This window comes from Agelaius tricolor, unplaced genomic scaffold (assembly GCF_023055355.1).
Source record: "Agelaius tricolor isolate 1412-34295 unplaced genomic scaffold, bAgeTri1.0.p SCAF_3, whole genome shotgun sequence".
Classification (NCBI taxonomy): Eukaryota; Metazoa; Chordata; class Aves; order Passeriformes; family Icteridae; genus Agelaius; species Agelaius tricolor.
This window is the reverse complement of record NW_027269263.1, coordinates 45,918,134-45,941,198: the sequence shown is the minus strand read 5'-3', so window position 1 is coordinate 45,941,198 and position 23,065 is coordinate 45,918,134. Positions and strand designations below refer to the sequence as shown.

General features: G+C 42.4%; 1 protein-coding gene across 1 annotated transcript in view; it reads right to left on the bottom strand.

The window, feature by feature from the left end:
- Positions 1-4,710: 4,710 nt before the first annotated feature.
- Positions 4,711-23,065, bottom strand: part of CFTR (CF transmembrane conductance regulator) — an 87,958-nt gene continuing 69,603 nt past the window's right edge. The window contains exons 22-27 of the mRNA XM_071423703.1: positions 20,563-20,805; positions 17,573-17,728; positions 10,339-10,428; positions 7,778-7,950; positions 7,333-7,438; positions 4,711-5,920 (exon numbers count right to left, since the gene is read on the bottom strand). Of these exons, the coding sequence (XP_071279804.1) occupies positions 5,714-5,920; positions 7,333-7,438; positions 7,778-7,950; positions 10,339-10,428; positions 17,573-17,728; positions 20,563-20,805 (975 nt within the window). The 3' untranslated portion in view covers positions 4,711-5,713. The remainder of the gene's footprint in view (positions 5,921-7,332; positions 7,439-7,777; positions 7,951-10,338; positions 10,429-17,572; positions 17,729-20,562; positions 20,806-23,065) is intronic.

Below are 23,065 nucleotides of genomic sequence, written 5' to 3'. Positions count from 1 at the left end.
TCAGGATCACATAATTTTTTTTTTAAGAGCTATAAGAAAAGAAAAATCGTGACATGCTTCTAAGCCAGGTTTGTTCTGTGTTTAAAATACACCTTGGAAATGTCACACTCATTTAGATCAAGTGTTAACAGTGTGCTTCTGTGTGGGAAGATACTGGGCAGTGTCCTAAAGCATGTTCTGAGGCATATTTTAAAACTGCATATTGTCTGTGAGAGGAAAAACTAATCTGTACTGTACTGTGCATGAAAATCTGTGGAGGACAGAGTAACTTTGGTCATGGTGTGAAAGTTAGGTCTCTTGCTAAATTTAGCATTGCTTTTCAACGCCCTCATTATCCTTCCTTTTCAGCCTACTGTCCTAAACTCTCCATCTGTGTCTTTCACATTTTTGACTTCTGTCTGCTATCATTTTGTTTGTCTGTCTGTCAGTTCAACACAGTGTGTGATCTCCATGCAGCTTTAATTTCACAGTATCTTGCAGATCTCCTAATTGGTGGTTCTCTTCTGCACTAAGTGCTAATCTCTCTTGTTAGGCCACAGCAGTTCCTGCCCTCAAAGAGTGAGCACCACAAAGCTGTGACACAGTTTGCTTGTGGACATGTTGACTTCTCTGCTGGCTTATCACTTGGTTTGTGTAGGTTGTGCTGAAGCAAGGCCAGGTTCTGTTCATGAGCTCAGGGTTTCACTTGTGTCTTCAGGTTCTTCCTGTGATGCTACAAACAGCACTCCTCATGCGTGACTTGTCACACCAGCTACTCTCACTTTGGGTTTGTAATGGGCAAAATCCTTTCTCTTCCTTGCTTCCTGTGTTTCAAGCAGAGAGGATTGGAGTGTGCTGTGGTGAGCCACACCCATCCATGCTGCATCTGCTCCCAGCTACTACCCCATAACTTTGAAAGAGGTGAGTGAAGAGAGGCCCCATCTCCATGGAGGAGTATCTCAGAAGGTATAGGGAAACTTCTACTGGTGAATCCATTTGACAGGCCACTGGGGCAGTGAAAGACTTATAATTTAGCCCTCATCTGACTATACTACATTCTTTATACACATCTCAATGTCTTCAACCAAAGAAACATGAAAGATGCTTCTCATCCATCTACTCTGGTAAGTACTAAACATTCCAGCTCATTTCTTCAAGCCAGTCCTGAAAATAAAAGCTTTCATCATCTCTCCAATGGCTCTTATTTCTTGACAAGAACATGGACTATCTTCCGTAAGTGAACGTCTGACTGTCAGACAATATCTGCCTTTTTTTTATTGGGTTGCTGAGTATGAACTCCAAAATTAAACCATGAAGAAACCTTTTCCATCATTTAACAAAGGCAGCAACATCAGCAACAGCAAAACCAGCAGACCTGAGGCACGTCTCTTCCTGTAATACTCAAGTGATTTACAAAATACATCCAAAAGCCTCCAGCTTTCCAGTAGAACTGGAGAAGCAAAACAGCCTCTGGTGGTGGAAGATGCTTGAAGGATGAAGGATCACTTTCTTGGTCATAACTGGCTAAAGTGATGTTTATGTTGCTCAAACCATAGGTAAGAGACCTGAGAATTCCTAAGTGAGCTATTCTTCAAGAAACTTGAAGAAGTGACTTTAAGGGAGCACAAGGTATGGTGGTACTGGGCTGTAGTATCACTCAGAAACCTCTGGCTGCATTTTACAAGGGGCGTATTTTGAGGTTGAAGTGAGCCCTGGGGAATGAACTTAGTATAAATATTGTTTATCCTAGGAACAGGAAATTGGTTTTAGAGAACATGGGGGTTTGTAAAGGAAACGAATTACTGTATTGCATTGTATTGCTTAATTTGCAAGATGTTTTTAGACAGCAACTAAAGGTCCATTAATGAACAATTGTACGTCAGTTCTAAAGTGGTGTGGGTTTTTTTCCAAATGTTAAATCATAGCCAAGGAATTATAAACCAAAAATACCAAATCGATAATAGAAAAATGAGGAAAAAAATAATCACCAGAACATTTTTTAGGTAAATAAAATGGGACAAATTATGTAGTTCTGAAATTACCTCCAGCAATTAATACAGGAAAATGCTTTAAAAGGCCTAAAGTTGCTAAGAAATAACTTAAGCATGTTGCTTAAACAGGGTAGATAGAATTCAAAAAGTGTAGATGCCATCAGGTGTTTAGCAGCTCTGATGTAACAGCCTGAGAGATTTGAGTCTTGTAGAACTGGAGGAGGTGGATTTTTAGAAAGACTTTGGAAATTGATATTTAATGAAAAAAGCACAGCTGGTAAGACACCAGTTAAGCAACTGTGAAAACAAAGTTGTTTGTTGGAATAGCTGGTGTGTTTGACTCCAGTGAGATACTGAGCAGTTCCCACTAATGACAATTATCAAGCTACTTTGTACAGTTATTTTGTATATAAGATTTATGAAAATGGATAAGTGTGCATAGTTCAAGTTTGTTTAGGCTATCCTTGCTTAGCCTTTGCTCTCCCAAGAGCTTCTTAGTGCTGTAATAGCAATGTGGACACCCTTCTACATTGTGCTTAAGGACAGCTACAGAATCTCTTTTCAACTTTTTTTGTTAGAAGGCTGCAAAATGAGATCTCCACACCTAGTATTAAAGTCAGCATGCTCTTCTCTGTGGCTGTATGTTGTACACACCCACATCTCTGTATAGGTAGTTTTAATGAAAAAGTGCTCTGGTAAGAGTATTTTTTATATCTGTTTTATAAAATGCATGCAAAGCAAAGCACATGAGAAGAAAAATTCCCTTAAGTACTGCTCAGCCTGTGTTTATGAAGGTCATTGTTTGTTCTTCCACTGTTTATGGCCTCATTTGCTACTTTTTTATTTTCTCTCTTCTCTCTTGTGTTCCATTTTCCATCACAAACAGCATGTGCAACTTCCCAGATTAGTTTCAGGCAAACATCCCTGGGAGCTGTCACCCTCTGACATCAGGTACAAGAACACTTACTCTAGAAGGTAACATGCTCTGCTCAGCCTGTGTTGGGAAGGAGAGGCTCTGGTATCCTCCTTATGGAGGCTGGTACTAACTTACCTCCTGTTCCAGCCTGAACTCCAAAGGAGCTGAAGCAGTGGTTTGGAAAGAAATAGCACACTCTCCTCTCAGTTGCCCTGAGAGGGCAGCATCTTGCCTGGGCTCTTTGGGACTGGCAGTGTGATGGTGGGAGCTGGGCACTGATGGCAGATCTGTTTCAGTGAGTGTTGTAGCCCAGGGTGGAGGCCATCAGTCAACTGATTTCCTTTTTCCTTCAAAGTCCTCCTTCTGAGTGTTTGTATCAGCAGCTTCTATGTGTCCCATCTGCTACATGCTCCTGCTTCATTTATCATTTTCTTTCCTGAAATGTATCCTCGTCTGCTGAATTCAGCTTACCTACCACCTTCTAACTCTGACAACAACACAAAACATGAACAGTTTCGCAAGCTCTGAAGCGTGCACCAGTTCTAATGACAGCCATTCTTTTCTGCTGATCTTTCTGACCATCTTGTTTATTTAGATTATAAATTCCCCCACTTGGTGTGTCTGCTGTAACTCTGAGTAACATCCTGAACAAGAGCGACCCTTGGCACGCCTCCTTAGACTTGGCCACACTTCAGCAGCCCTGGCCTCCCAGCCAGCCTTGGCCATATACTCTGTAAAGACTTGTACAAATGGAGAGCTGACTATGTCAGAAAAGGGACAAGCAGTGTGAGGTGAACAGTTTGAGGGGATAAGGGGAGTGGAGATGGGATTCAAAAGTGATGCTACTTCAATACACAGTTGGTTTTCCATTGTTATGAATCAAGCAGAGCTTAGTGGCAAAGAAACAGTGACATGGTGAAATTGAGACCCAAGGGTATGCAGAATGCTCTGTGAGCAAGAGGCATTGCTTTGTGGAGAAAATCAGGCAGCACAAGGTGTACCCCACAGAAAGAAAGGAAAGAGACCCAGGTAAGTGCTAAAGATAGACAAGCATAAAAGTACAGTATGAGTGACAGGGCAGGAAAAAAACCGCCAACAAATATTTGCAAAGGAAATGTGTAATGAAGGCCAAAAGGTATGCAGAGGGGGACAGAGCTAGAGGGAAACCAACGGGACGCAGGGCGAGCAGCTCCAGAGTGAGCCCCGGTGCCTGCGGGCTCTGCCGCACCCAGCGCCACCTGCAGCAGCGCCCAGCCGGGGGCAGCCCAGGCCAGCTGCTGCTCCAGGACGCCTGAAGGAGTTTTGCCCAAGCCTGAAGGGAGTTCAGCCCAAGCCTGAAGGAGTTCAGTCCAAGCCCTGCCTGTGCTGCCCTTCGCAGCTGCAGGGCTCGGGCTCTGAGGGGCAGCCGGGCCTAGCGCAGGCCGCGCCGCAGCGTCTGAGGCCCGCAGCACCACCTAGTGCCGCCCGGGCCGCGCTTCCAGCCGCCGCCTTCCCGGAGCAGGGAGCTGCTGCTAAAAATTAAGGCCGTGTTTGTGACAGGCAGCAATGGCTGAAGTGGAAGTAGCAGATTCGGTGTCCAGCGCCTGCCCCATTAAGGGGGGCAGGGAGAGCTGTAATGTGTCATACAGGCAGTTTCTCTCTTTAAAAATTTATTTAAAGAAAAAAATAATCTAAAACATCTGTATATCACTAGAATACTTTAGTGCACAAAGACAGCATTGGACAGTACCTGGCCAAACTCTGGGGCTGCCCTCGTTTTCAACAGCTCTAGCATAATGAGACATCAAAGTCTAGTAGCAAAATATCCCTGCAACAATCCAAATATAAAACTTTTTGTACAAATATATTTTTCTTTATAGTACGTAATCACTCTTAAAATACATAATTTCCTTAGCAAAATTTTCAACAATATTAAAATAAATAAAATATCCTAGAGAACATTCAGTTCCATAATAAAACTGCAAACCAGAAGAGTATAAAAGTTAATTTCAATATTAAAGTCTACTTCTGAGAGGTTTCTTCCCCTTTTTTTTTTTCATTAGGCCGAAGTAAAAAGCATATAAAGATGCCAGACCTATACAGGCTGTTACAGGTCCACTGCCAGGAGTCCTACCTTTTGCTAGATACTGATGTCAGCCTGCACTCATCCAACTGTGAGTGTGTGCAGGGTCAGGTTAACAGTCTCCTTGGTTTTCAGAGGAAATACCAATTCTCCCTTAACTGTGGAGACATGACAGATGTTGATTGGCTTCCAAGACAATATCCTCTCTTCCTTCATTTTCACCTATGCATGTGGCATTTGGCCTTTCCTGCTAAGCTGAAATTACAGTCGCTGCATGGAAAACAAAGAGGAGGAAGTTTTCTGTGTGCCTTGCTGATATTGTCCCTTAATTCAGTTGCAGGAAGTGAATCCACAGAAGTTTTTTACATACTGATTTTTCTATTTTCCACACAGGTTTGATTTTTTTTAAACATTCTTCCTGCTATCTAGTCCTCTCAGCAAGAACCTTTCTAAAAGTTTTCTGAAACAATTATGTCAGGCTAGGCAGGTTACTTCTGCTTGCCATCTCGTTTGTATCCAATGAGAGCAGCTTTCCAAAAGAAATCTGGTTTCACCACTATAAGTGGCAAAACCTCAAAGAGTGTGCTAACTTGCACATGATTAACCACAGAAGGGAAGCAATTCCCACATGCTCATGCGGTCACTTCAGTAAACACCTCCTGGAAGGCTGAATTTGTGCATGGCTGAGGCAGCTTCAGAAGTGCTGGTCCTGTCACGATGGGGCACTGCTGACCATTCACTCCACAAAGGTCTCTACACAGTATCTCACAGTCTTGTCTCCTGCACTTCTTCCTCCGTCTCCTCCTGCAAGGCAGTGATTTGGGGTCGGGGTTTACGTTTGCTGGAGTTTCTGTGGTGTGCTGGCAGGAGCTTAAGGCGCTCAGCGTGACTGATGGCCTGCCTGAAGGAGCTCTTCTCGTTCAGCAGCTTCTGAAGGGATTCGTACTGCCTCAGTTTATTGTCCTCAATCACCTGGAGAAACATCACTCTGTTAGATGAGCAGTGGTGGTGTTGACAGAATTCAGCTAATGGAGCAGGGAAGAGACATGAAGACAGGGCAAACATCTTCTAACAATTTCTGATTTCTAGTCTAATTTCTAGTTTCTAATTAAAACCACAAAAACATGCATTAAAATTTGAACATGTGGAAAAGGTGTCTATTGCCCAAATTACAAAGTGCTGCTGCACTGGCTGGTTTCTCCTTGAGACTTGGTTTTACCTCTGAGTCCCTTTATTGAAGTCTCCCAGTACTTTGACATTTCCCTGGCACTGCTAGACCGCCCAGCTAAGAAAGCGTTAATTTTTCTATCACAAGCAGAGAGAGAAGGCTGCCAGCAAGGTGCCAGCCTTTCTTTGCTCTCTTCTCACTAAACAAGGAAGCACTGCTCACCTCTGTTTGAAGGAGGCAACAAGTTTACCCTGTAGGGTTGTGCCAGTCTCACTGTGAGGCAGGAGTCAAGGAAAAATCAGGCTCCTTCACTGGCACTGCAATGTCAGCTCATCTTTGGTAAGGGCACAGGTCTGACAGGAGAGAACTTTCAGCATCTCTGTTGCTAAAATGTGGTCTGGAGGGTGGGAAGCCTTTTCAGAGGTGAGGCTGCCTGCCTGCTGGGGGCAAGGCTGAGTCCAGCTCACAACAAGGAGCAGCACATCCAAAGGGATGTACAACCTGCCTACTGATTAGACTGCTTTAACTCCAGGCACTGTTCCTCCTGCTGTGCTAATGCATCCAATCAAATACACATCAAAAACCATGTTTCATTCTGCTAATAAAATTTATATGCCCTCTCACAGAAGAGTGAAAAAAATACAGAGAAAAGAACCTTATTTTTAAGAACAATTTGCGTAACTTGCTTTTTCTTTACTAACCATTTTTATGTAACAAAGGAAATACTCCAGGACTCTGGTAATTTGTCCCCTTGATTACATGTGAAAGCAATATTTACATGGCTTGTTTAAAGAAGTCAGCAATTGTGATCATCACATACTAGGAAACTCCTCTTCCCCAGGCAGCCTCCTATGGCTCAAGTGTAGCTGATTCTACATTTGCAATTGTAAAACTGTGAGATGCTGAGATTTTTCTGAATCTCCTGAGCCAATCAAAAATATAAGGCACCAGCTGCTCGATCAGCTGGATAATCTACACAACTTTCCTTCTGGTTGAAACTTTCCTTTTTGCTCCTCCAGAACATGACCCAGCTCATCTGTCACAGATCAGGTGAAGGAGCAAACAGGAGCCTGCTGCAGTTCTGCCAGTGGGTAGGTTGCTTAACTGCCCTGAATGACCCCCATCAATCCAGAAAACATCATTTCCACTTGGTGTGTTTTGCATGTTCATCAAATGTGGTGAGAGAGCAGTAAGTGAGCCCATGAGAAATGCTCACCAAAAATCTCTGGCATTCCAGCATTGCCTCCAGCCTGTGCTCGGAGAGTATCACCGTGCAGTTGGCAAACGCGTGCTTCAGGGTCTTCCTGATCACTTGGGAAGTTCTGAAAGGCAAACAAACGATGCAATGTGCATGCCCATAACTGCACAGGCCCATAACACTCATGTGCAACAGCCTGGCTGTGGGTTGTAGAGCTACCAGCAGGGACACAGCTCTGTGGTGCCTCAGCTGCATCTCTGCTGTCAAAGAACCTATCAGCCATAGAGTAAAGGCTGTAGCCAGGCTTCCCTGGCCCCCTGCACAGAATTACCAACATGCATTACTGAAATCAGGCTTAGTAATAGGCCACACAAGTTACAAAAGATCTCCTTAGATGGTGCTGCCTCATGGGTTTTCCTATTCCATGTTAACAAACAAAACAGAACAAATGAACAAAACATACACAGGGTCCAGGTGAGCACTTGGTTCATCGAGCAGCAAGATTTTAGCTTTGCTGAGAACTGACCGGGCAAGGCACATCAGCTGCTTGTGGCCATGGCTGAGGACACAGCCTCCATCCACAAGAACAAAATCAAGCTTGCCTGGAAATTGCTCTATTACAGACTTCAGCCCAACCTGCCAGAGAAAAAAGGACACAAAAGGTTGGCAAGACATAATTACTGCTGACTGTGGTAATCATTTACATAATTCTAAATGCTACGGAAAGCGATTTTTGAAAGGAAAACAGGCCTCTTTGGTTAGTAGGAGTTTAAAAATAAATGACCAAAATTTATATGCTACATTATAACAACAGAAAATAACTCCAGTCACCATGGCCATTGTCTCTACAGCTCTGACAGTGTTTCCAGGTGCTCCTTTTGCTGCCCCAAAGGTCTTCTGCACTTTGGTTATACTGCAGGCAGGAGGCGGCTTCCCTCTGGCACTGGTGACAAAGTGTTTAGAGAGGTGCCCATGCCAAGTAAAGCTGCTGCCTTTGGACCAGAAATCAGAGTCCAGCCCAGGAGATGTTTTCTGACTGTTTCTTCCAGTGCTCCTGTTTGCTCTCCTTGGGAGATTTACACCTCCCTGCAAAGCTTTCCATCTTCCACAGATCCAAACCAACTATGGTCCTTGGCCTCATGAGCAGAGTTTCAAGAGACATTTTTACAAAACATGAAAACTAGGAAATATATGTGAGTTGCATGGCTCTATAAAACACTATAAAAATGTAATGAAACTCCAGAAATTTATAAAGGCCAGCTCCCTTGGATTTTTTAAATATTACTGATCTGCAACTAATTTGCATCTCAGGGAAAACAAAAAATTGGAATTCCTACAAAGGGGTTTCACTTTGCATGGAAACAAAATTAAACTGTGGTGTATGGGTATATGTGTTGTGTTTCTGAAGAGCTCGTGCTTTGATTTTTATGCAAATTAAGGCCAGTGTTTTGTTCCTTGTTCTCTTTTTAACAAGCATTGTGTCCTTAATGAAATTCTGCATTCAATGGATGGAAAAGGTCCTTTCTTCTTAAAACTGCACAAGGTCTCTCCATGTACCCATAGGGTTCAGACAGCTGACTGCAGGAGTAAGACTTAAGCTCACAAGTCAACACAAGTCTGACAGATTCAGGTGCTGAAATATGGGAGCAATAAAAAATGCATCAGACAAGGCCTTGTTCTCTGCAGCTGATTGCAAGGAGTGTAAAAAGCTGATGCTGATCTCAGGAGGATCCTCTAAATCGTCAGCAGTCAACATGGGTCTGGAATAAGCTGACAGCTCATTTCTGTGCCGCGCTCCCAAACTTACACTGACTCACTGCTGAGCCAGACTTCAAGAGCATGAACTTGGTAAACAATCCAATCACTCCTAGTAAAAACCATTACAGCTCGTTCTTTTTTTATTTGCTTTGCATTCTTGCCTGTGCAATGAAAACCTCCGTATCAAATACAGATTTGCCCAACTCCTTAATGATAAACACTTCAAAATAAAATTTTTTTCACGCCATTGTAAATCAGGTTTAGCTCTTTAAAATCCCAAGCTCAGTTCAAACACACACTAGAAACAATCGTCCAAAGCAGGAGAGCTTATCTTCTTCAAGAAAGAGGATATTGATCCACACTAAATTTTTTCCTGAGCCTCAGAGAAGCAGAGAAACAGCACTGAGCACACTGTTGCCTCCACTAGGGCTGTCTGAAAAGCTGCTGTCACACCATCTAAACAAAAATGTCATTATATTTTCATCTGACAGTAACTTACAGAACGTGTCTGCTTTCCTCTTTTCCAAATATAGGGAAGAAATTAGAAAAACCCAAGAAAGCAAGCAGAGGCAGAGTTAACATCCTGGATAGGAAAGGAGGAAGCTTTCACATTAAGTCCCACACTTGTAAGCACTTTTTGATACTTCAGACTTGCAGCGAAGGAAAGTGGCACCAATGTATGGTTAGGTCTGTATTAATTAGGTCATCTGTACCTTGGAAAAAGGTACCCACTTTCTGGGCTGCAGCCCCTTGCCTCCTGTAATGCTCACCTGACTTTTCCTGGGCATTACAGACACCTCTGCAACCCATGGAGCACTGTCAGAGCCAAGAGTGGCACCTGACATCTGCAATGTGTGGCACCAGTGCAACATGGAAACAGAATCTGGCCCCTAACCTTGGGAATTGGAAAAAAAAATGTTGTGGAAAACTCAACAAAATATTAGAAGACAACCTTCAGGTTCGGAATTCTAACATTCCATGACTCTTATTTTCCATGGCACAGGAAGCTCCATGACACAAGCAGAACAAGAGCCTGAATGCCTTGTCAGAGAAGAGAGCTCCTCCCAGCTGGCTTCCCATTGGCCTGAGAAGTGAACTATTTGTATAAGACATAATAGATATGGTTTGTAGCACAGCATGACCTTTCCCCTGCCCTTGTTTCTTAAGAGTCTACATAAATGTAAAATATGGCAATCATTAGACCTACACAGCACCCTGCTGCAACCACATCACCAGAGGGAGACAAATGACACTGAATAGCTTTACCTCCTCTGCAACTTTCCATATTTCTTCATCATTCCACTGCCCATAAGGATCCAAATTCATCCGAAAACTTCCAGAAAATATGAACACTTTCTGCAAGAAAAAAGACATACAGACACAGGTAGATAGATAACCTGAAACATTGTATAAAACATTGGAAATTGTGAAGCATATAGACAAAAGAAAAACCTTCTGCAATTACCAGATAGAGCTAACTGCAGGTTATTAATTTTTTTTAAATGCTTTTCAAAAAAAAGTGATTTTGAAAATGCTTATTTATTAAGATTTTGGCAATTATTTTAACAAAATCTTAGCCAAATTTGCCTGAAAACCAGCAACCCCCAGATTTCAGCAGTTTTCAGAATAAAACATTTCCTGCATTTTCATTTTGAAATAAACATTTTAAAACTATTTTTGATTCTTGACTATGTGAAACACATTCAAACATACCAAAAGAAAATTATCAACCTAAAATGTGTGTTCCCACAATTTTTCTTAGAGAGGAAAAACTAGTGCTTATTTGTCAAAATTCAGGGACATTGTCCTAAGCTGTTTTCCATCAATGTTTTTTTTTTCTAATAAATTGCAGCCAAACGCACATCTCAGCATCATTCCGCTCCCTGGCATTTCACCACGTCCCGGTCCCTGTCCCACTGTCCCACTCTCAGCAGCCCCAGCCCGCCGGGTGAGCTTTCCCTGCCAGACACCGCGGGCTGCGCTGGCTCCTGCTCGGCCCCTGCCCTGCCCCGGTTCCGCTGCAGGAGAGGAGGAGGATGCACATTTCCTGGCGCTGAGAGAGAACACGCCCTTCTCCAGCTGAAGTTTGCTACTCCATTCTGCTTTCCCCATCAGTTCAGGCAAGCAGATTTCGGCCATCATACCTTAGATACACATTTTGTAGCTCAAGAAGCAGTGACTCAGACAAAATTAAATATTTGTTGAATCTCTTTTTACATGGGCTGGATTTCTGAGAGAATTAGATTCTTCAAGGGACACTGAGGCTGTAGGACATTTAAGAAACTGGTTTTTTCTATGCTGTAAGGTACACCCACTGCTTGTAGTGGGGAGAACTTGCTCTCAAAGAATTTAAGTGCCTTCTTGAGAAATATTACCATTTGCTTGCTCTTTCTGTGTACGTACACAACAAATACCAAGGGGAAAAAATTGAGACAATTATTTTCTCCTGTCTTTCTAAGCAAATTATTTATTAAGAGAAAATGTGTTGAAATGCCAGTGATTCACAGCCACATAGGTTCCTGGAGTCTTGGTAGTCAAACACTACCAAAAGCAGAGAAGGACTAGCTGTACTAACAGAAAATAAGAGAGAATACACTTAGCAAGTGCTCTCCCAGAGTTTGGCCTGTCTACCATGATTTCCACCTGACCCAGCCTGGGAACTTGGCATTCTTTCATCAGATTTCAAAGTGATTTATACACACATTTACATTAATAATTTAATTATTATTAATTAAAATGTAAACATTGCAGAGGAAAATAAATTACATTAATTAATTTGCTAGATTAAGATATGCATGCCATTGCCAACGTATTTGGTTTAAAAGAGAAGAAAATCTAATTCAAGAAACCAGAGGAGAAAAGCAGCTGCACTGTGGTGCTGTGCACTCAATGGGGTGGATTTAAGTGCAATGATACCTTCAACACATGGCAAACAACACACTGACAGAGCTGCAGAACCACACTCAGCTAAAAATTAATCACTGAAGTAATTTTTGTAGAGACAAAGGGGAAAGAGTCCCTTATAATTGTTCTTGTTAATAACAGTGAAAGCTTCAGTGAAGTACAGCACAGTCCTTTTCCCATGCCCTGCACCGGTTCGGGGGCATGAGTGGGGTGACATATTTGCAGCAGGATTAGGTTCTTCCAAGGAGTGGGTGTGGTGGAAACAGCAGTGCTGTGGAAACAGTGTCAGACGTGGGTTTGCTCACACTGTGAGCCCCATACATTTACCTAATGGAATGCATGTTTTCATTTCTCAGTGCTAAAGAATAGTTGACTGAACAAACCAGTTCTAAAGAAGATAGGGCTGAAAGACATTCCTGCTGAAGTGCACCAGGCAGAGCAATAAGGGGTACAACTTTCTTCTGAAGCTGCTGCTATTTCTAATAACTGTGCTTTTAAGAAGCAGGGCGCTAAAAGCAAGCTATTCCCAAAAGCAGGGTTGGATTTTCATCCCCACAAAGTAAATATTTCATTGTCCTGAATTCTGGTACTTCTCTCTCCATTTCAACACCTCCTTCCTCCCAGCTCATTAGAAATCATATAGGGTTCATTTAAGTAAATACCATATGAGTCACCTGGGCAGTTAAGGGTCTGCTTGAAGAGAAGCAGAAACAAATCTCTCCACATTCTTAAAAACTTGAAGTCTAAAGTGAAACAAAAACACCCAAAAGTGAATATGAAGGACTTGCATTGTTCATAAATATGGAAGAAGTAGAAATAAGGAGAGCATTGGAAGAGTGAATGGATGGCTGGGTAGACTGGCAGCAAATCTGAAATAATTTCCTTCTTGGTCACTTGTTCAAATTCCCACAGGATGACAGTAGGTGTGATTATACAACAAACAGTTTCTTAGACTTGACATCCACCCACAAACAAAACATTCAGAAACATAAATATGGTCATGTTTATGTTCTGACCACCCCAAATATTGCAAATCAACCCTTCTGAAGGGCATAAATACTCATTGGTGGCTACAGCCTCTGTGTATTGGTGTGTGGGGCAATAAGCTTCCTAAGCAATTTATGTGGTATGTGGAGAATCAAGACCCCAGAGTACCTAAGGAAACGCTTACAGAAGAGTTAAGGATCAGCTGACAAGAGGCTGCTAAGGAGTAAGAGTGTCCTGGCTGTGAGTAGCTGCTGCTGCAGTCTGTGTGCAGGTCCTCAGCAAGACCCATGGACTCTTCTTCCCACATGCCCCAGGGCTGGAGGACAAATGTGCCTGTGTTATAACAGCAATATCAACACGAAGTAAAATCAAGTTACTGTGTGAATGCTTTAGCTGCAGATGCAAAGTTAGAGGATTTGTTTTCATAAGTGTCCTTTAGGGACAAAACATCTGCCTGCCATAGAGCTTTCTGGTAAATACAAGTGCTGTGCCCCTGGCAACACTGAACCTATGATGTATGGGTTCAACCTGTATACTGCCCAGAATGAGCATGAGCATGAGGGGTTGTTAATTAACATCCCCAGCTGCTCTGTGAATGGGTCTGATGCAGCAGACACTCCCCACCATGGTGATGCTGCCTCATCCCAGTGCCCTGCAGGATCCTCTCTGGGAGCACCTTGGGAAGTGGCCCTGCTGAGCAGCTGCACCAGGCAGGAGTGTGCTGGCACACCACAAAGCAGCTATGACCTCCAAAAGTAAGCAGGCCTGAAGGGTATGAGAAATAGTGCTGGAGACAGACAGACAGACAGACAGACAGACATATACAATGAATAGAATGTGACAGCTGCTGAAAAACTGGAACTACAAAGATAAAAGTTGCAAAATTTCACTTCTTCAGTAAAATAAAAGAGCAAAGCAATTTTTTTTTGTCAGCTGGCAGTCCTGCAAACTCTAGAAAACTTTTTCTCCATGTTAAGCTAGATTTTAACTCTATATGGAGTATTTACATGTAGAAAACTGTGTGATCCACCAGGATGCATGGAATAACACTAAATAAAACATCAGAAGTCATGCCCTTCCTCAGAGCTAGCAGCACCTCATGGGTCTCAGGTCTCTCATCACTTGTTTTAACTGGAAATCAACTGCAGGTCTCCTGTTCTCCCCTCAAACACAAATTTCTGAAGGCATGTCCTCAATCTGACTCCATTAAATACTTCAGGATGCAATCTGCATGAGGACCCAGGCATTAAAGCCTTACTGTGTTGAAACCTAATTCAGCTGGAAATCCTCACTCTGGAAATGTGGTGGGCAAATACCCTCAGGAGAATCATCAGAAAGGCCTGTCCAGGAAGAAGAGATAATGAGTGCAAAAGTACAGCCTGGTGTGAGTGGAGCAATTGTTTCTGGGAGCATGACAGCCTGTAGGAGCAGTGTTGGGCAGGCTGGGCTTCAGCAGCACAGCCATGTGAGAAGCTACAGCAAGGAACTTCCTTGTGAGTGCTTCAGGAAATATGTTTTATATCATTTAACCCTTCACACCTCTACAAGGCATGACAGCCAGATTTGAGATACTGAAAGAAACAAGGGGTTCACCTTTGCTTCTGCTCCATGTGATCCCTGACCACCCTGCAGGTCATTCCAGCACAGCCTGCATGGAGCAGAGAGCAGAGTCTTAGGACTCTGTGTGTGCCATGTGGTGGTGCTTTAGTGAAGTTCCCACACTGGAAAAGCACTTATTTTCTATTAAATTGGGAAACTTAGGGTTAAGGAATGAAGGAGAGTGTTGGAAAATTTTCAGGAGGAAGCATGCCTCAGGTAGAACTCCATTCTCCTTTTGTTGGCGAAGCCTCTCCTGGAGACAGTGAATATCCAGGTGTTGCTGTAGGAGAGCCTCCCAGGAAAGGAAAGGCAACTTTTTTTCCATTCTGAAGCTTTAGGTGAATGGCAAAGAACAAAAGGCTCCCTTTGTTCTGCTGGGAAAGGCAGGGTGGCATATGCAATTTCTCTTTCCTGCTGGGAAAGGGCTGCTGAAAACTCCATTTTGTTCTGAATGTGGGAACTTTTGAGGCATAATGTGCAGTTCTTTGCCAAGGCTTTGGGACAAGTGCTGTGAGCTGAAGCATGCAAACAGGCTGGCAACTCTCATGACCTTACAGAGAATGGAGGGCTGGGATTATTTGGCATTGATCCATGTATCAGGGACTTCCAAATGTGAACTAAATGTGTAATTTTAACAATGAACTAACAATGCACCTCACTAGCAGAAGGGCAAGTTATATGCTCATGTAATAAATGTCTCTTGCATTTTGCTGATGGCTGGAGAATGATATTTTCTATACCATTAGTGACTGCTCAGCTATGAGAATTATCCCTCATATTTTCACTGGGACAATGAGACTGCTTGTTACCAAGCATTCAGATTACTTCTCAGTCCATGCCTTCCCAAGGACAGCTGGAGATGGAACACAGAAATTCTGGTGGGCAACCACATCCCAAAGGGCAAAAGGCTGAGAACAAAAAGATCACTATGAGAGAGATAAGGAAGCCCCTTCCAATACAGAAATGTATACTTGGCTGTATAGGAAAATTTTCCAGTGCAGACATACCTTACTGGTAAAAGCATCCTTCATCCTGTACAGCTATGCTTCAAAAGACAGCTGTATAACATACCTGTCCTCTAAACTAATTACAAGCAGCTGCACATGCAATTCACTGCACAGCTGCCTTGATCTGAATGGGGGAGCTGAATTTTTTCATACTCGCAAGCAACAATCACTCTGCAGAACTGAGCCAGCTGTAATAACGAAATAAAAGTTTAAAGGAATAGATAGATATGAAAATGTTGAAGAGAGGACAGAAGTGGTGACAAGAGGTCAGTTATCAAATGGTAGCTTGCCAAGCAAGCCTCAGCTCTGCAGGCAGTGTGTGACTGGCAGAGCTCAGGTAAGAAATGAATGCAACACGTGGACTCAACACCGCTCTGTTAGGCTCGGTTTGTTAAGGGTGTAACGTGGCAGGGAAGAAAGGGTCTGTTCTGACAAGGTCAAAGTGCTAAAAAATTGCTGCCTCTAGAAAATTTCAGAGCATGAAATGCACAAAGAAAAGAGAGTTGGGCCTGCTTTGTATGCCGACTCTAAATAAATGGCACTTGGGCTACCATGGAATAACATATTTGAAAGGGAAGCCATCGAAAAATTGAATTCTGAGTCCTCCTTGTGTTTGCAAAATCAAGGCCATTTTTCTTCTAGCATGAATATTTCAGTGTCTTTTAACAGTGACAGCTGTAAAATTTAAGGCATTGTTATGTTTAACTGTCTGGCTGTCCCAGAGTCTCTCCAACTATTTTAAAGTCCCTCATGTAGTCACTGCAACAACTGCTTTATACTACCCATACAATCACCATCTTTCTAAGACAAAAAGCACCTTTCTCATATGGGAAACTATCTGGGACCAAATCAAATCTTTACAGCAACAAGATGGAAACAGCTTTACTGTGGGGACAGGATGGGGAATTAGGGTTTGACAGCTAACAGCTAAAAGGGGCTGCTTGGGCACCTTGGCTGGCCCACTCCTTTGTGGGTGTGTCAAGGAGCAGGTCATCCAAGGTGACTGGGGATCAAACCATACTTTTCAGTCTCTGGGGCTAGTAGCCACCCTCAAGGATGGATGGATGGATAAAGGCAGGAGAGGCTGCATGGCCCCTCCCAGTATGGCAGGCTGATCTGCAGTCAGTCTCCCACTGCCGCCTGATACAACGAGTGACTCATTGGTAAGATTGCCATCAAGTGTTACTTGAATTAGTCTGCCACAGTCACAGGATTTCCAAAGGAATGAATACTGTTATGGAAAACATTGTGTATGTTTGGAAACTGAAGAACTATCTGATGTAAAACTGTCAAAGAAGAGATGGTCAATATGTGTTACTCACATATCAGTGTTGTTGGTAAGGATAGACATCAAAAGTACAAAGGAGTTAAAATTCTGCAGTTCATTCCATCAGTTTTCATTTCTACCTTTACAGTGAGCAATCACATTTTAGTGTTACTGTATGCAGACAATATAGTTCATTTTTCAGACAAATACTCCACAGCTGTAACTGATACAAGATGCTGTGCAGTGGCAGGAACATTGGCAAGAGACTCAGAAGCCCTAGGTTTACATGTTTGCTACCAGTCTGCCAGGGAAAACACGCAATGTGCAGTGTCCACATGTTAACCATAGTATGTGATGTAGAGCTTCAGAAAACAGTAGCTGAGAACACTGATTGTATTTTTTTTTTTCTTCAGGTAGCAGTATCTTATCCTGAATCAAAATGCAAACTGTCTCAGAGAGGCAGGGATAAGCAGGCTGGAAACACTTCTGTTTGAGCTTGCTGTACCTACCCATTTCTAGAAGAGTTCTTGTGGGAGAGGCAGAGAAACCCTAAAAATGCAAAGTTTGCTGTGAATCATTGCATCCTTCCACCATCCATGCCACTCCCCTTTTCACAAAATCCATGGTTTGGTTTTTTTCTCAGCATACAATAACTAACATCTTAAAAGCATGCATGTACATACAGATATAGAACCAATGAAAATAAAGGCACAAAAATATCCAATAATCTCATTACCTGAGGAATCACTCCAAATGCTTTTCTCCATTGCTGCACGCTGACCGTGTTCCAGGAGACTCCATCAATCTGGATATCCCCTTCTGTATTCAGCAGTCTTAAAAATGCAAAAAGTAAAGTGCTTTTTCCTGAACCTGTTCTTCCTAAAAGGCCCACCTGCAATGCAAATCATACAAGCAAACATTTAATACTCTTCACATATTAATCACAGACTAAGGCAAAAGCCTTAAAGGTCTCAGAAGTGAAGAACAGTCCAGATGGATCTCAATGGGATAGCAAACATCATTTATGTGGGAATGATAAAAGCCTACAGCAAAGGAGGAATCAAACACTGGGGAGACTATTCTTTGTTTTTTTAGAATTAACTAGATGAAAAATATTTTAGCCTACCCTTAGCTAAAGGACAGAAATTTGCTTGTCTATTATCTTGCACTGATCAGCCCAGCTCTTTGGGCCTTTTCCCTTCACTTTGCCAGGAAGCCCTCATCAGCAAAATCACATCCAGAAACCAAAAAATAAGTAGGGAGTGCATTTGGATCACCCTAGTAAGCTACTCCATTCTCATATGATTGAAAATAAAGGGCCTAACTCTGATTAGTGGGGTAGCTTGGGGCAGAGGCAGTGGTTACAGGAGATGTCATCCCATTGGACACCTCTAAGCATCTGTGCAAGCCCTCAACCTGCCCAGTTGATGCTGATTTTTCTTATGTCTAGGGTGTGAAGAAACATAGTAATACAGGTTTCAGGGTTTTTTTAAAGTTGTGTTTCCCTTGTAGGGGAGCTGACCTATTGCCAGAAAAAGCAAATATTTACAGTAACCACCAACAAACTCCAAGATGCTGCTTACATCTGGGTTTACACAGCTAACATTGTCCTGTCTGAGTGTGGGCTGCTTTTGTAGTGTGACCATACTGAAGAATGGCTGAAGGCTTGTAGTGAATGGAGCTACCTCTGGCTGGTGACTGCCATCAGCAGTACTCCTCAGGGCTCAATCCTAGGGACAGTTCTCTTCCATGTATTCAGCAATGATCTGGATGCAGGAGTCAAATGCACCATGAGCAAAGCTGCTGATGACACCAAACTGGGAAATGCTGTTGACTCTCTTGAGGACTCAAGGCCTCGCAGAGAAATCTGATAGTTTGAAACACTGAGCAGTATTTAACTGCAATTGAAGAATTCAAATGTCAGATTCTGCACCTGGGATGGAGCAATGCCAGGCACAAGTATAAACTGGGAGAGGAGTGCTGCAGAGCAGCCCTGCAGAGAGGGATCTGAGGGGGCTGCTGCCAGCAGGATCAACGTGAGTCAGCTCCGTGTGCCCAGGCAGCCAAGAGGGCAAAGCCCATCCTGGGCTGATCAAACACAGCATCAGCACCAGCTGGGCAGAAGGGGTGATTATCCCACTCTATTCAGCTTTGGAGCAGCCTCAATGGGAGTGCTGTGTGCAGTTCTGGGCTCTGCAGTTTAAGGAGGATGTGGAGGTGAGTGAATGCACTCAGAGGAGGGCAACAAAGCTGGTGAAAGGGCTGAAAGGAATGTCCTGTGATGAGTGAACAGGAATATGGGCTTGTCTAGTTTGGAGAGGAGGCTGAGGGGCAGCTGATCTCTTATCCCTGGGATCCAGTGAGAGAACATGTGGAAAGGGTTTAAAGCTGCACCAGAGAGGGTAAGAATGGACATTAGGAAGCATTTCTTTACTAGAGATGGTGGTGAAACACTGGAACAGACTTCCTAGAGAGGTGATTGATGCTCCAAACCTGTAAGTCTTAAAGGGCTTGATAATATGCTTTAACTTCTGGACAGCTATTAAGTGGTAAGGCAGTGGGACTAGATGATTATTCCATTCCATTCCATTCCATTCCATCCCTCGGCAGAGGAGAACTCCTATTTCCTTCTTGGTGTACTACCTATGCAGTAGAGACAAATTCTTTCCAGTTTAAGGAGCATCTGACTCCAGGGTTGATCACAAAACTTGAATCACAGCCCTTGAGAAAAGGATTTTTGTTTTTACTGCTCTCCCCCCATCTCTGTACAGTACAAAAGTGTCTTTCATTTTCCTTACTCTATTGCTTCAAGGGATCTTCCAGGAAGAAAATCTACCAGAAAATCTTCCAGGAGTCACAGGTATCTCAAAGGCAGAATGCCTTCAGGATGGTGCTACAGGAAGTCAGAACTCTGGGTTCAAAATTTTGGTGCCCTCAAACTTAGTAGATGAAACATTCAGTTCATGTAAACCAAGACAAAGCTACCAAACCTGGCAAAGACTGGTGCTATCCAAATTAGGAGTGAATATGTGCCTAATGTCAAGGCCAGGAAGCTGTCACTGAACCTGTTTTCTCATTTACATGGGACAGTTAAAATCTCCTCTTCCTCTGCATGCCTTCAGCTCAGGATATCACAAGCCTTTCTTCCCATTCCACCAAGGATGAGCCTTTAGCACGAACTTGAAGCAAAGTGTTAAACTTCTACCTAAGTGCTGTCCTGAAGCTAAAGCCCTTTCTCAAACACAGCCCCAAACACACGTGAGGATTAGAGAGGTTTGTCAATCCTGTAAGAATAGAGCTGTTTATGGTGTGCAGTACAATAATTCAGGGTGGCACAGAGCCCTCATGGAATGGGTGAGACGGCACCTCCACGCTCCGGCCGCTGGAGCCAGCGGTGCGTTACCCTTGGCACGGCACCCTGTATTCTTCTGTGCCCTGCCCCATCGGGTCAGCCTGTCCCCAGCACCTGCATTCACCAGCAAGCTTCCCTCTCCACAGCAGCAGAATCCCAGGCACAGGAATACAGCTTGGGAAACTGTTGCACATGTATTTTATCCTAAGTCATTTCTGTTCTTTGGTTAGTTTAGAAAATATTTTGTTTTGGAACAATTTCATTTAGAAAATCTGAGAGGACTCAAAATCCTCTGGTCATCAAATAGGTTTATGACAATTTTATACTTAAGCTTAATAGAAGTCAGAAAAAACCACAATAAAACAGTGTCTTACCCTCTGCCCTGAACTTATTGAAAAGGAAATGTTTTCTAGTACAGCAGGTCCACCTTCACCGTATTTGGCTGTAAGGTCTTTCACAGTCATTTGGCCCCCAGATGGCCAGTTCTTCTCTTCCTTCACATGCCTGTTTTCAATTACAAGGGCATCTGAAAACTGATTATTCTTCTGTGGCTTAATGCTTTTTGTCTCTTCTGTTGGCATGTCAATGAATTTAAATATTCGTCCGACAGACCGCATCTGCAAATCAAAACAAACAGTATTCTAATTGTAATTCATACTAAACTATCAAAACAAATGAAATTAAATTGCTCCTAATTCCTAGCCAGGACAGTGAATCTTTTGTGTAAGCTACTATCATGAGTAACCCAAAACTTTATTGTACCATGATATAATCTTCAAAGATAGGCTGCTTCTCATCTAAAGCTCTAGAATCCATTGCACTTGTACAACTGACTTTGGTCCAACATGTGATTCCTCTTGCTTCCTTTTTAAATGGACATAGTAGCTCTTTCTACCTTAAAAATTGTATTTTGAAATGTGATGACTTTTATCTAGGAAAACTAAGTATAATCATGAAAACAACATGGGTCACTTAAACTCTTTCCAATAGGAAGGTTTGGCGTTGCCCAAAACCTGAGGTTCTTTGAATAATGACTGATCTCCAAAGATCAGTAGACTGCATGGGATTTGAAAAGTACAAAGCTGCAGCATTAAGTAAAAAAGGAACAATCATTAAACAGTAACATTTGAATACTTATGAGTAATTATAGTCTAATAAAATTCTAGGAAGTTCCATGATAATGAATTTTTTATCAGTAATTATATATATTAGGTGAAATAATAAAGTCTTGTAGTTCATGAACTTTAGACTGAAGTTGCTAGTAGGAGTCTTGGAGCATTTTCAGAGGAACATGGGACTAGAAGGGATCCTCTTGATCTTTTTATTAAATGGGTCAAGGGTCAATGAATAATTAATCTCCTTCACTATAACTTCACTGCTCAGGTGGTCAGAAAACATATTTTTTACTTTATGGACAAGTTTGCTGTTATAACTTTTTAAATTTTAAAATCTAAAGAGCTCCTTTTGCTAGCTGCTTTCCCCATTCATTTATGGGGGGACACCTTAGATCCTATCACCCTTTGTTCTCCAGGACGAAAGAAAATCCAGGTTTAATCCTCTTAATATATGTTCTCCAAATTCCCCAGTTCAAATCAAGCTTTCCTGTCTGACCAGAATGCACACAGCATTTTGTATGGTATTTTACCAGGACATTATACAAAGGCATTGTTGCTTCCCTATCTATACTAAGAATATTTGCATTAACACATGCTAGGAACATACACTATTTTCTTCACAGTCACATCTTACCATCAGCCTTTGAGTGAGGGGTGATCAGCCAAGTTTTCCTCCATTTTAGCCATTTCTAACCAAGATCCTCACTTACAACTGAGGTTATTCTTTGCAGTCCCTAAGTCCAAACCTTTGCACTTTTGTTACTGAAACCTATTTAATATCTGCCATTTGAGGTCACCTAATATATTTAAAGTCCCAGAATCCTTTGTACCAACACTGCCTTTCAGCTTTGAGTCATTGGTGGATTTCTTCAACACTCTTTTACTTTGTTGAGAGCATTTAAAAAAGATTAAAATGAGCTCAGTCAGCAATCTAATCTTTGTTGAGTAGCCTCCCTACAGGTTAATACTTACAGCCTAATGACATTTCCTTTCTGACCAACTCATTAACTAGTTTACAGTTCTTGTAATAATCCTGATAACCTTCATTTATATAATTCCTGAAACAGAGCTATAATCAATGCTTTCCTGAAGGCAAATGAGATCTTTTACATTACTTGTGTCTGGAAAATAAATCATCAGTCACAGTTATGAGGTCAGTGTGATGCAACCCTAATGTCAGCAAACCTAAGTAATTCTAATCTATAAGCATCGCATTTTTAATTAATTCTTAAAAATAGTTTCTAAAGACTGTTGCTATCACACTAACAAAACACCACTGCCTGCTTGTTTATTTATTTGAGGTGGCCATTATAAGATTTCTAGCTTCCCAGCCAGTTCTTCCTCAATACTTGAATGTGAAGTCTGCTCTACCTGGTATGGATGGCATTGTTCCAGTCTGGTTGCACATGTTTCAGGGAAATGTCCAGCTGCAGAACCAAATCACCCCTAGCTGAAGATTCTGATTTTGGATGGACTGACTCACAGGTGGTCACAGGTGTGTGTCCCTCCACAAACTGTACAATTTAGGGAGACCAGGATTCTAGCTGGTTTGCATGTAATTTCTACCTCAGATATTATAAAACCCATTTCTACCTTCTGTCCCACTTTCAGGTCCACAGATTAAATACTGCCTTTTTAGTGAAAATTAAGATCAAGTATTTATCCAGCTTTTGAGCCATTTGCAAGCCTAACTCTGATTTTGTCAAGTTTCTCTTCTCTATCTGCTTCTTGACCTCCAACACACAGCTTCTTTGGGTTAACA